The following is a 14,843-nucleotide window of genomic DNA, read 5'->3' as shown; positions in this document are numbered from 1 at the left end:
CAAAGGGAGATCATTCTTTTTCTTGCTGCAATTGAACACACTACCCTGGGAGAAACTTTGCAAACTCAGACACAGGAAGGCAGAGACAAAGAGGTGACAATCTGTGAACCAACATCAAGTGCAGAGAACAGGGGACTACTTAGAAGAGCTTACAGAAGACATATAGTCAGACTCAAAAAGCTTCCCCCAAGGGCAAAAGGGATAATTTGTAGTGACCTAGGTAACTAGCAGTTGATGGAGTGAGAACAGTCTTCAAGAACTTAGCAGGGAGGGAAATATGTATATAATAATTTGTAATTTGTTTTTATTTCTATTTCATCTTTTCCAGCATATCTAATTTCCCTTACTTAAACAAATAATCAGCCTAGTTCATATTCAAACAAAATCTTGTATTATAGTTTAAAAGCTTCCTTGGTACACTGGATAGGTTCTAAGGATATGCACTTAAAGGAAAAGAGCAGAGGCAGACACTGCAAGGTTGTACATGACATAAAGGTCTTATAAAGGAGTGAGGGGGGAGGAGGGAGGGAGTTAATTTCCTTTCCTTTCACTCCTCTATTTACCAACAATCTCTAATCTATGGAGAATCATGGCTGATCACACTGTAACTGAGATGTGGCCATTTCAATAGTTTGCCAGATGGCTGATGAACACCTTTGCTCAGCAGTTGCTCCCTCATTCACATTCATACAGTTTTCTCTCTTTGTTACAAGACGAAGGAACTTAGAAGCAAGTTCAGTTTTTGGAATCTAGTGGCACCTTCATGATTGAGGGCAGACAACACAGCACTTAACACCAGATTGCATAAAACAAAGATATGAAACAGCTGATCTGCTCCAGACCAGGGTAGGCAAATGTTAGCAGAAGCACCAGGAAATCCTGCAACAGAGGCATATAGCATTTCCTAGAAGAACAGAATTACTTCAAACTGAGGACCGTTTATAAAGAAAACAGCTGGAGTGAACAGCCTGTCAGGAATATTACGACATGAGATGGTCATCAACAGGTAACTGTATTTATGAAGTGCTAAGAAGTAGTACTTCTTGGCCAAATTAGATACCTCTCTCCACGGTTTCCAAATCAATTCTTTCCAACTTTGTAACAAATGCCATATTCACTTCTTATTACCTAAACCATTCATTTTTCCCCTCGTAATACAAAGAACTGGACTTTTTACTGTAAACATTTGGTTATCCTAGCCATTGCTGGGCTAGAAGCAAGTTGATTTCATATATGTAAGGCCATATAACTACACAATTGGCAATTATCATTTCCCTTCACTTCTCTTATCCAAGTTATTTAAGGAGTAAATACAGGAAACTTCCATGGACTACTGAAAATAAATTGCATGTATTTATCTTATATAGTTTTGAACTTTCAAGTGTCACAGATAAAGTAATAATGCTGCATTTCCTCTAGACTTTATCACGTGGTAACAATTCATAATCACTGGTGCATTAGACTGCCCGGAAAAGATGTAAAAAACATTTAAGGACAAATGCTTACTGTCAGCATGTTGGTTTTAGAGGAAAAAGTTAGTGCTCACAACCCCATGACTCCAATTCCAGCACCGACAAATCCCATGTTATAATTCGGGCCATAATTTTGTATTATACTACTTGACAAAACAAAACAAACCCCCCAAAACAAACTCAGCTGGTTGTACTTATATTCCCAAATGACTGTTGTTTCCAAATCCAGCTATTTGGACTATTTCTGAAAAATCAAGACTATTTCCAAAGGATCAAGGTCATTAACAACTGTTTTCAGCTGGATGCAGCTGAGTGAAGGAAAGAAATCTCCTCTACTCGCCCTTTAACACATCTGCTCACTGTCCTCCACATCTTGTCTGGCAAAAGCACAAAAGTTGTCCCCTGTTCTACTCATTTGAGTCAGAGCTACCACAGAGTAGAGAAGGATGTCTCCTAAAAGGAAAGAGGCACTTCATTACTTTTAATAGTGAGCTCCATATTTGCATCAAGATGGGAGTAAAACAAGTCATCATTGAAACTTAATGTTCTTTTTAAGGACAACAAAATTTATTTCTTAAACATTAAGAAATGTTAGCGCACAGAGATGCTGTTACCTTGGCGCAGATTATCTTCATACTATGAAGTCTGTCAAGTGATTCTTGAGGATTACCAAGGTATTGGGGAAGTTCAGCATGTAAAATCCGCATGGAGAAAGGAACCATGGAACCTAGAAACACAATTAATTTTGTTAAGTGTGTTTGTTATAATGATCAGTTAGTGATTTGCCTACATTAAACAAGGTATTTCTCACTAGTGTATGTCATAAAGTCCATTTTGCCTATCTATCTTTTTCTTCTGATGAAAGATGTGAAAGATGAGAAAATAGGAAACTCTTTCTCATACTATGTGACATGTTGTAAAATGTTTTAAATAGGCAAACAAATGTAACCATAATCACGAAGGCAAGAAGCAGGTGCACCTACTTCAGATTTTCAAAAACAAGGCTGTGCAAGGAAGTATAATGTTTCATTAAAGATTTTTATAAACTAATTAAAGCAAGGGATAAACAAAAATGAAGTTTACTCAACATTACTACTAACATTTAATAATTATATATATTTTACAATCAATGCAAAAGAAATAAAACAAAATTACTAGCCTTAAAAGTATGCTTGTGAGTGAGTTATATAATCAGGGCATACAAAACCACTTGGCATATTTTTGTGTATTTTCTGGTTCATTCACAACATCAAAGAATAGGGAAAGAAATTTAAGCAATATGTGGGGAGAAAAATGTCTTAATTTTCACATTAGCTTACTTTTATCTTTATTATTATTACAACATTTACCAAAGACCCAATTTTCTGAGTTTATCAGCATCCTGGCTGACTTCAAGGGCAGTTTAAGGAGCTTAACAGAACTCTAGTGTGTGCAACACCTTGCTTTCAGATAAGTGCGTAATCCTGATACACAGACAACAATAATGAACTTAAACTAAACTATTGAAACCAAATCAGACCTGGAAAAAGGAGAAGTAGGCCTTGCAAAATACTGTGCTACAGTTCTAATATTTTAACATATACATTTGCTTACTTTAGACATATTCTAAGGGGATTTCCCTTTGAAGTCACCTCTTGCCTCATCTTTTCTCAAAAACAGGACTCAAGTGCCTTCTAAAAACATTTTTGCACCTGTTCTTAACCGGCTTGTATGTCAAAGAGGTAAATGCTATATAGAATGAGTCACTGCCTCAAGACATTTTTTTAAAGGTTGACAAAATTTTAATCACAAAACTCACTAATTATGACCTTCAGAGTAAGCCACTTACATCTACATAAATTCTCTTTTCCCAATGATAACTATTCCCCATGGCTTCCGTGACTGCTGTGTTCCTGTAATGGACATACACATCAGCTTAAAGCACCATCATACGTAGAATAGACATTAGGAAAACAAAACTGCCTTTAAAATTCTATTAAGAGAAGTGTAAGAGTTTATTCAATCAGTAACAAAATATATGAAATATTTTATGTATATCCTGACTAGTACCTAACACGACACAAGTGAAGATACACAGTCAATGTAGGGGGTGAACAACAATGAAAAGCAAGGTGAAAATAATTTAAGAGTAAGTTCCGTGCCAGAACACCACAGAAAAATTGCTTTGTAGACACGTTGTGAGCTGTACTGCAAACTTAGTTCACCAAATGTGAACTCCAGCTGGTTGTACCTCTACCACCCCTGTGGCAACCAAGTTGCAACTCCACCATGCAAGAGTAATTCTGCCAAAAAAAGTGCTCTGCCTAAAACCAGCTAGCTTGGTACTGTTCTTTTTCGAGAAAGTAGTCTTAATTTACTGTTGATGAACACTCTGCTGCACTCAATGGGATTAGTGAGAAAAAGGTAAAAAAAAAAGAAATCTAGAGTTTTAGCAACATTTTGGTTAATGACTGTGTTGCAGCATTGTCAATTCTGAACAAGTTTGTATCGTTACATCCTCTTGTAAAATGCAGCAAAAGCTCAAGTCAATTAACAATCATACAGAAAATCTGGATTGGTACCAGAACAGCTCAGTGTACAAGTACATGACAGGTATTTAATGAAAGAGAGATGGAACATCTCACATTACAGATTTTTATAAAATTTATACAATGTTTTGTATTGGGATTGCATATTTTGTAAAGTGTTGATCTTATGTATTGTTGAATGAAGCCATGCTACTAAGATCAGGGGAAAGAAGAACCCATTAGCAATCTACATCATCAGAAGTGGTGTCAGAGGATGTCAGAATGATGAATGTGACTCCAGGTCAACTTAGACTCCATAAGAATCTGATTTATTTCCTATCACAACTAAGACCTCAGTTGTAAACAGGCATTTAGAACTATATTACTTCAAAATATACTCTACTGATGTATTATTTCTCAACCACTTAGCATTTCCTTCATGGTTTGTGACCAAAAACATTCCAGTGTGATCCTCAGTGTTATATCAAGTCTGATGACCGATCTCTCAAACAAAACTAGACGGAAGCTGGCCCAGGGTGTAAGGATAGTCAGAGGAAAGACTTGTCAAACCAGAATTTGTACTACAATTTCACGCAGGAGGATTTAAAACTCTAGCATCTATTTCTTCTATTTCTTTTCAAAACTCATGACATAAATAGAAGAAATTTTACTGTAAATATCCAGCAAATCCATCCAGAGGATTTCTGTTACTTACTGCTTATTAAACAGGTTGCTAACTTTATTTAAAATATCAGAAATACTGTTTCTGCCCTCTTCCTCATTTCCTTGGAATCCTTCTGAATAAGAGATTTTTTTTTTCTGAAGAAAGCACAAAACTACACACATGCTCTCCTACAAACTTTCCTACCAGTCCATGTAAACAGTATTGTGTAACTGTAGGTCAAATCAGATGAGCAAATTGCTCATAAAAAACCAGCAGCACTTATTCAAGCCACTCATCCAAATACAGACCTTAAATACTGTGCTTATAAAAAATACGTTCCTGTCTACAAGTAAACTTCTCTTTAGTTAAATGATATGAGGTGTGCAATATATATGTAATTAATTTCCTTCACTAATAAACTGACTTTCTGGATAAAAAAATGGCCATAAATTTATTTAGATTTGGTAAAGTTTTCAATGAGTGCTACTTATATAAAGTGCTAATACATTTTACATACACTTCTCAGAAAGACCTACGTGGCAGTATTGAAAATGCACGTGAAGAGATCTGTTCACAAGAATAATTCTGTAACTCCTGATTAACAGCTGTGTAAAAACTGGCAAGAGTTGAGACTTCACAATGATGTGTCTGAGATTTTAGAAAACACTGTAATTTTCATTTTACATTGTTTAGGTTAACAAGAAAACAACTGGGAGGAGGTAAATGACATTTGTTGACTCTAGTAGGTCAATAATAATAGTGTAAGGAAGGTCTGAAAGGCAGGTTGCAGAATTTGGAGTACAAAACTTACGATAAAAACAGATTAGTAGGGGAAAAAACTATACTTCCCTCAATGAACATGGTTACACTGGGGGGGGACAAAACAAAAAAGTAAAATTAACTACATGAACACTCAGCTGTAACAGAAATATACGTGCTTGTCAGACTAAAAATTACATTACATTGTCTGTTCGCTTACTGTTAGGCCACGTACTTAAAGCACAGAGGGCAAGACATATTTATTTGTAACAGGTTCCTATACTAGGGATAAGAAAATTTTATACAAACTCTGAATTAACTGCATGCTGTCTTTTGCAAAACTATTTGGAATTAAACCCACAAACTCTATTATATTTCACTCAGTACTGAATTTAACAGGGCAACATGTCAAGGAAGTATTTAAAACAAATAGTATATCCTGTGATTAAAATGTTTGCTTAAGAGCACAGGAGAATGCATTTTGCTCTCTACTTCATGCTTCAGATTTCTACAATAATGCCCTCTTATGCAGTAAAACCATGTCAGCTAAGCTAAGGTAATTTCAACAAAAGGTAACACCCTACAATTACAGGCATGTATTGAAATTTTAAATTAAATAGGTCTTATTCTAGCTTGATGTTTTACAGTTGACCTCTGTTGCTCCTCTTCAGGGGCTTCATAATATGCTATAAAAAATTTATAATGGAAAATGGTTTAATTTTAAGACAATTTTCTTAGATATCACTTTTAAATACACTGAAGAATTTTTTTCCAAGAATATGATTTTTGATTGTCACTTTTGTATGAATTACTTATACATATATGTATTATCAGCATACAAAAGGCAAAACTAAAAAGTAAAAAAAGGTCTGCTGAAAGGAAAATGGATACTGTGAAAGCATGGGAACAGATGGAATAAATAGTAAGATCAGGTTAATTTTCTAAGACCACAGATTTCAATTTCTATTTCTTTATGAACAGCTGCACATTTTCATAACTGTCAAAACACAAACACCACCCCATGTCAATCAAATTCAAAATGCAGCCCTCATCTGCAGCCCTTTTAGAGCAGAAAAGAGAGGATTCCAATGGCCAGCCATTGTATCTTCATATTTTATTGTTGCAAACCCAGTAACCAGAAATGCTTTCTGATCTGACTTCTACAGCTTATTCAACAAATCTTAAATACTAAAGAGCAGCAGAAGGGCAGATACCAATTACTACAAGTATAAAGTGGGATCTTATGACAATAATGAAAGAAAAAAAAAGAAAAATCCTTCCTTCACTGGGTAAAAGAGAAATACAGAAAATCTAGTTTCAGAAAAATATTCTGCTTTATACATACATATACATAGAGATGTATATCCTTGCCTTTATATTCACACATATATTTACCAAAAGCGCATGTGTATAATTTATAAGATTTTTAAGAGGGATAATGTAGTAAGTTTGAATCCTAGCCTTGCTGACTAGCAATTAGAAGTATACTTAAAAATCCACTAGTTTCCAGACTAGTTTCCAAGTTTTTGTTTATTCTTTTCAATCCAGAGAGACTGAAGAAGAGATAGGAGCCTAAATGTTCGTACCCACTTAAGGAAAACATTTTGAAAATTTTATCTGAACTTTCATGCTTGCATATTTTTTACAATTTAACTGCAAGTGACCTAAGAACACAGGTACTCTGAATCTAGATCTGGTTTTGAAAGATTTCAAAATTACTTTTTCAGTAATTTGGAGTTACTTGCACTGAAACAAGAAAAACATAAGAGAAAGAATATGGAAAAAGCCTACAACAACTGCCCCACCTCAAAGAGATCATGTTACTTCTTATCTACTGATAGCTGCAGTAAGCTGAATTTAGAAATTACTTACTTACTCATAGTATTAAGAAATCCTATATTAAGCTGGTACTGTCTACAATGAGATTATGTAGCCTTGGGAAAGAAAGCTCAACTGAGTACTTCATCAGCACTCTACCCCCCTTAAAATTATACATACATTTCTTAACTAAAATATCTACATTATTTCTGAAAAATTTGTATTTGCACATCTGAGTAGTCTGAATAACCAAATGGAAACACAACACTTTATTATTTATTTGGTATTTATTCAAGTCCTATTAGCTGATTTCACAGATAGAAGGTAGCACTGAAGCAAATGAATGGAGAGTGTATTTAAAGACACAACAGAGATATACACAGTAATGTAAAGAAAATAATGGGCAAACCAGTTCCACTAGAGGCTTTAATATGTTTTTTTACTGCCAAAATGAGCCTGAATGAAGAACTCTCCCAAGCAACTGCCAAGACTGAATCATTCTGATGTGAGAGTGTTAACGTCAGGCACCATTTGTGGTAACACACGAGAAAACCAGTGCCACATGTAACAGTGATGGGAGTAACTTTTTTCTTCTGCTTTCCTTCAAAATTTTAAGGTCTGCAATGATAAATGGAAGAAGGAAGTGAAGGGCAAAAAATCGGACATTATTAATGGACAGGAGCACTCTATACGCCATAGTTTCTTTAGTCTGTGCATTTCTCCTCTTATCTTTGTTTTTACATTGATTATTCCCTCTTGTCTCTTCACCTACCACAATTATTCTTCTTTTTTCCCCACACCACTTCCCACTCTGCTACAGTTCTCCCACTGACCAAAACCTGATATGGCTGAAAAAACGGTATTTCACTTATAGTATCATCAAACCCCATGGATAAAAAAAAAAAAGGAAGTTTCAGCCAGGTTGCCTCCTACTAGCATAGACAAGTAAGAGAGAAGAAGAAAGGAAGACAGTAAACTCAAAAAGGCCAGACAGCACCACAGAGGCCTCATACACAGGAGATAATTTCCCCAGTCCAAGTCTGGCCTTACTTATGGCATAGGCTGACATTCAGAAACAGGACCAAGTTTCTGAGAGCAGGTAGGCCTTGGAGCTGTACACAGTCCTCTGCACTACACACAGTGCAGGTGTCTGTAAAATGTCTTTTGTGGGTATTAGAGATATAATTCTGTGTGTTTCCCTTGTTAACACAGTATCTCTGCGTTAGACATAAAACAAGTTTCTCATTACATATTTTTCTATTTTATAAGGTTATTAAATGTAATAACAATAATAATTTATTACAGTTCACCTTAGATGTCAGCACTGAAAACTTGTTTACAATATGGGCTTGAATGACAGTTCTAAACCACATATGATACGATTCCTTTAGGAGGATCTGAATTTCAAAACTGAATAAAAGAAACAAATTAAGAGCACTACTTGAGTAAATAAGGACACATAAAAAATGAAATCTTAGACAACTATTTTTCAATCCATTTTTTCATGTATTTCTAATAAAATATCTAACTACAAGGGGTAGTAGTAAAGTCATAAAAGTAATGCAGACCTAGTAAAATATGCTAAAGCAGTAGTTATGATGTCTAGAGTCACACTATTTTGATAGAAATATATATATATTTTTATATATTATATATTATTTTTTTAAACTGTCACTATCCATCCAAAAGTGTCAGCCTATTGTAGCACACACCAGCGTATCCCTAGAGTTGCAACACAGCCACACTTCAAAACAACTTGTCCTAGAATTAGTCGCAGAGTTCATGGGAAGGTGTACAGTGTGAAATCAGTTTCTAGAACACATACAACTAGATATTTAATGACATGTTCCTCACTTAGGCAATTTCCACCAGGGAACAGAGACTGTTTTCATTCAGAGGAATACAGATTATGCTCTTTCTTCACAGGGAGAATGAAAAGAAGAAAAGAAAAATAAAATCCACCCCATGTTATATAAACCTCTGGTCAGGGAATGAAAGTCCAATTTTTACTTATGCAAGTTTCTTTTCTTTGTAATACAAAATAAATTGTTCTCAAGTTTTGTAGCTTTAGAACACTGATCTTGGTAGCACTAACTTTTCTGTAACTTCCTGATCTACTAACCAGAAACAAGACCAACTTATCTCATAAAAGCATGAAATAGCATTTTAATGTTCCATTTTAATTGTTGGCTCTCACTTGTTCAGAAACACATAGGCATTACCAAGCAAAAGGCTATCTCAGGTTAGGAAACCTATCATATGAGAGTTCATTAAATATCACAAGGAACACAGAAACAAATTATATGAATAAAAGTGGGTCAGACTGTGTAAATACGAAGTCAAAACCCTAAAACAAAATCCTGAAATTCATTAGTCATGAGAACAATGACAAAAATTCAGTCTTATATACCCCACAGAGTACAATGAGATGTGCAGGAAGCAATTGGAACAGAGTTCCTGACCTAAGGACCTATCTATTAAAAACCAAAAAAATGATATATAAAATCATACTTTTTAGCTTCTTTACACAGATGAATTTAAAAGAAATAGATATATAACTGAATAATTTTAAGATTTTACTAGAAAATGGAAATGGTTTGCTCTCTGCCCCATATCAAACAGGAATGATCTAAGAGTGACTTAACTTATTCCACTGAGTGATAAGAGGATCCCCGACTACGCTCCCCGACAGGCTGTACACCTACAAGCAATGGAGATGACTGAAGAAAGAGTATGTAGAAGCCAGGAAAGGAAGAATTCAGAAAAACTAGATTTTACAGCCATGAAGAAAACAACAGTAATGGGATCCATGCACAGCATGGCTGCAAATGCCATACAAAATATGAGGATGAAACAGAGATTAGTAGCACAGCGAAAAGGGAAAGAACTTTAGAAGGAAATTAGGAGGAACGTGTTGGTCATGTTAAGTAAAATTAATGGAAAAAAATCTTCCACTCCTCATAGAGTTACTTGTAACTTAAATTCTTTGAGGTATATTTCTCCGAGATTAATGGATGAGGGACTATTCTCACTGCTGTAAGAAGTTCAAAGCTTTCCCTGCTTCAAGCATAAAACCCAGAAAACTTTCTAATTTATTACATTTTTTATTATATTTTGAATACAAAGAAATTATGCAAAATATTGTATGTATTACAATTAATGTGTACATTATTTATATCTATACTCTCATTTCTTAAATTGACTTTTAAGTGCTTACTCCATTTATATACCATAAATCAAAACTAAAATGTTGAAACAAAACCTTTTCTTTTATGCTTGTTACACCACAAAATGATATGCAAAATTACCAAACAGCAGTGGATTGTGGATTCATACTAATAGATTTATGAAAGATTTATCTATATTTTTTATTTAAATTAGCCAGTTAATGATGAATTTTGTAGGAGGCGGGTCAAAGGTGGCACAGAGGATGTGCCCAGGTACAGAGCCCAAGGAGCATGCCCCAGAGTTAGTAAACTGGTTGGTTAAGAAAGTCACATGATCTGTAAGGATAAAAGGGCGCGCGAGTTTGAATTAAACCTCTTGTCCACACCATCACACGAGGAGCATCATTCATTCCTTGTTACACAAGGGTCGATGCTACAGAATTTATATCAGATTTCTTTGTCCATAATCCAGCATAGTGTAGCTAAATGTCAGCCAGAAAAGAAGTGCTTGTTTTCTCCTACATCCCCGCGAATACCTCATCGATACCCTCATAATTTGTATGAAATAGCCACAGTGGCTGAGTGGTTGTTGCAAGAACAGTTTGGATTCAAAGCTCAGTCCCAGAACAGGTGCCTGCAGCAGTCAGCCAGAGCTGGTGCTATTTGTATGATCTGTGGCACGAGGACTCAAGCACCTCAAATATTGACATGACCTGCAAGGATTTTTCTTTGACAAAAAGAACTTATTTTTAGTATTGAAAAAGATGTGGAAACATACATATGGCCTGGGGAAGACTAATCCTGTGCAGCACTGCATCAAGTGCAGAGTTGCCCAAAGATAACCAGATTCAAGGAGCTGTGCAACCTGATGACCAAGACCTCTCTCACTCTTGAAAATTACACAGTTCCTTCTCAGTGGATTGCCAGTGATTGCTTGAAAGACGATGAGTTACGTCAGAGGGACTTGTTCTAGGCAGCCCACATTGGCCTTGATGGGCCACAACTGATCCTTTGCATCATTTACCTTTTGTAAAAAAACCCCAAACTTTCTGACACCAACTTCCCTTCCTCAGCAACCTCAAAATCTCAGTACCTTCTATGTTACCCCATCAAGACTACCAGCATCTCATGTAAAATGGACTATTAATTTTTCAGAGTGGCACTGGCTATAACAACTGTTTCTTACAAATGTTGTATTATACACTGTGGTTCAAATATGAAAGCCCAAGAACATTAAGAACATTCAACAGCGTACTTGTACCAAAGAGTTATTTTTTCTAAATAACAGATTTAGAAAAAATAAAATTCCAAAATAGCCTGAACGGGAGTGAAATTGCTCTTAAAACTAGCAATTTTTCAAACCTGGGCTTCTAGAGGACTAGGATACCCTGAGTAGAGGAACTATGTGGTTAATCTATGGGCTATTTGGAGTAGTGGGAAGTAGTGAATCTGTAACTCGAGATAAACTGCTTATAAAGAATTTAGGCTGGTGGCGGTTTTTTTCCTCTTCAACAATGAGATCCACAGTAAAGTTCTGTTTTTATTTACTTTCAATTATTAAGCAAATAATATTACATTCAACCATTTCTTAAATTATGGAGAATTATTAAATTAGCTCTAAATTTCTTCTTTTAATCTTAGGAACCAGGAAATAACATCTGCATTAGCACCTGTCTGCATGGGCATGCAAGGGTTAAAAATAGTATACTGATAGTACCTGGATGATGGTAAGAGGAAAAGCTTATAGATTCCGTTTCCATAAACTCTCTCATCACCTTTTACAGCCTGTTTCTGGCTAAAACATAATATTTAAGCTTGGTGGGTTTTAATTTCAATACTATAGATCTAAACTATTATATTTACTTGTCAAAAACATTCCTCTATAGCAGCATCATGAAATACTCTGCCTACCTATATTGTTTTACTTCTTGTTACTCCTTATTGCAACCTCCATAATGTGAACAATACTTTAATGTAGTAATCAATCATGTTCCTCTGGGAAAAACAAACAAAACAAACCCAACATAATCCAAAGTTCACCAATGCTTTAGGATTAAAAAAAACTGAATTCAACTAATATTTTATAATGACCGGTAAAATCAGCAAAAATAAAAAGCATTTTATAAATCAAGTGTTTTACCTTTTCGTCCAGGGTATACGTGAGGGTAATATTCATAATAAAGATCAGGCTGGTCTAAATTTCCAAATTGTTCAAATTCCATTTCTGCATTTTGGAATAGATTCAGTTTTACCAGCAGTGCTAGTCTCACAAACCACAGCTAAAAATTAATACATATAAAAAAAAGGGGGAAAGTCTGTTATTAGGTTCAATCACAAGCCACATCCAAATACAATTTCAACTTTCTAAGTTCTTCTGATAAAAGCTGAGTAAAAAGTTTCTATGTTACTCACTGAAAAGAATAGGGATTTATATTTACATGCTCTTTCACAAAATACTTTTCATCAGATCATTAAAACAAAACACAGAGGACTGATGGTTTAATTGTTTGTAAAGATAGTGAGATTTTGAAGATGAAGTTTAAAAACTAGCCCGCTTCAAAATTAGAACATCTCTCTTTAAACTGAGTTAGCATGTATGAATTATCAATCTGACATATTAATTGTTTTTCCAATTTTATGCTATTCTTAAAATCTCTTAGGATTTTGGTGAAATTCCATGAGCTTTATAGTTACTAGGGCCAAAAACATGAGTTCTCATCTGGGTTACACCTGAACCACTTGTAATATTTTATTAAATTGGGTTCTTACTTTCTTATCAACATGAAACACATTATCCCATTTGAAATCTTACTACAAAGTTCACAGTCTAGATAGTTCTATGGACTCTAGCACAGCGAGTTTTTCAAGACAGCAAAACATTTCATTTTGCTAATGTGATTACCTCTAAAAGTATATAATCAAGATAGAATTCTACTTAAAAAAATAAGTTTGTTTTAAATGAAGACCTACTTTCCTTAAGCAGAGAAAGTGACTTACTACAATGTTTAAGTAAGCTCAGTTTTTAGGTTACAATTAGGAAAAAAAGTTTGATCATGTTAAAAAAAACGCCACCGTGAATATTGTTGGAAAACAGTGACAAGGGTGTATCTGTAAACATACCTGTAAAGAATCTGTTGTATGGTTAGCAGGCTGTCCACTTTTTTTATAGCCTTGACCATGGGCAGTTAGAAGCCGCCCACACAAGTCAACTGCTGCCCTCCAGTTTTTACTGCTCTGGGAAGAAGAAAAGAGTAAGTAGCAAAATCATAAAGCCCCTAAAATGCACAACTGCTTATTTTGCCTGAAGCAGCAACTTGTACCCATCAGTAATAATGACAAGGTCAGGAGAACTGGCCAGTGAGAAGCAGAATGTCATTTGTCAAAGCTGCACATCTAATTAGGCAAAAAGTGAAATCAAGCATTAATATTATCAGATCACTAAACCAAAAGAATATACAAACCCATACAGAATTCTAAAATTAAAGCTATATAATATTTGATAATATAAATGAATATACTATAATATCCACAATTTTGTTTTCTCATCAAAAGGAGAAAAAAATTCCCAGCCATATATTATCAATAATCACAGTCAAATTACTCTACTATTACAAAGTATTCAATGTCTATTCTTATCTCACTGACTTCAGTATTTCAGATTATAACCCCAAGTGCAGTTCATTTAATGAAAATAAACTTTCCTAACATTGCCCAGAACATTCCTAGCAATCAGGAACAAAGGACAAGAAACAATACAATGCATAAAATGATAAATTCAGAACAATAACAACTGTTTCACCTATACAATGTAAACATCTGAATTTCCATTTCATGACTAACTTCAAAATGTTAAATTTATTTTTTTATTCATAAAACAAAACTATTCTTAGTTAACAGTCCTGTTACACTGCCATCCCATTAATGTATAGCCTGTATAGCCTTGTATAGGCTGACGCAGCATACCAAGACCTTAACACACAGACTAATGTTTCACAAGTTTTAAGCTGTCATATTTTTCTATCATACAGAAGGGATTTTCAAGAGACATGTATCCAGCAGGTCATTCGGAAATAAATATATCTTATTCCTGAAAGTAATATTTCTTTCAAATAGTTTCTTAAATACATTAAAAAAAAGGTAATAGAAATTGTCATGTTGTCTGATGAAAAGGTAAGAAAGAAAATATATTTATACTGGTGCTTGCAAGTTCAGATACTAACCTCGAACTGGTATTTTATTAAATCCTCTCCAATGTTTTAGAAAACATGTCGATGCAGCAAACAATTACATCAAAAATTAGTAGTAACAACTGAAGAGTTTTCATACTTTCTGGCCTCCATTTTGCAGCCATACAGTTCAAAGGGCCACTACAGAGACCACCATGCACTAACCACCTCATCTCTCTCTCCTGCAATGTCAAATGCCAGATAAAAAGCTGAGTTCCACTAGAAATGCA

General features: G+C 34.8%; 1 protein-coding gene across 2 annotated transcripts in view; it reads right to left on the bottom strand.

Moving 5' to 3' along the window:
- Positions 1-14,843, bottom strand: part of TRAPPC12 (trafficking protein particle complex 12) — a 49,136-nt gene that overhangs the window by 22,986 nt on the left and 11,307 nt on the right. For both annotated transcript variants that reach the window (XM_027726060.2, XM_027726061.2), the window contains exons 4-6: positions 13,508-13,621; positions 12,528-12,666; positions 2,087-2,199 (exon numbers count right to left, since the gene is read on the bottom strand). In XM_027726060.2, coding sequence (XP_027581861.2) covers positions 2,087-2,199; positions 12,528-12,666; positions 13,508-13,621 — 366 coding nt within the window. The remainder of the gene's footprint in view (positions 1-2,086; positions 2,200-12,527; positions 12,667-13,507; positions 13,622-14,843) is intronic.

This window comes from Pipra filicauda, unplaced genomic scaffold (genome assembly GCF_003945595.2).
Source record: "Pipra filicauda isolate LSUMZ 115617 unplaced genomic scaffold, ASM394559v2 scaffold41_size5083284_pilon, whole genome shotgun sequence".
In the NCBI taxonomy this organism is placed as follows: domain Eukaryota; kingdom Metazoa; phylum Chordata; class Aves; order Passeriformes; family Pipridae; genus Pipra; species Pipra filicauda.
Note: the sequence above shows the minus strand (reverse complement) of the source record. Positions and strands in the feature narration are given on the sequence as shown.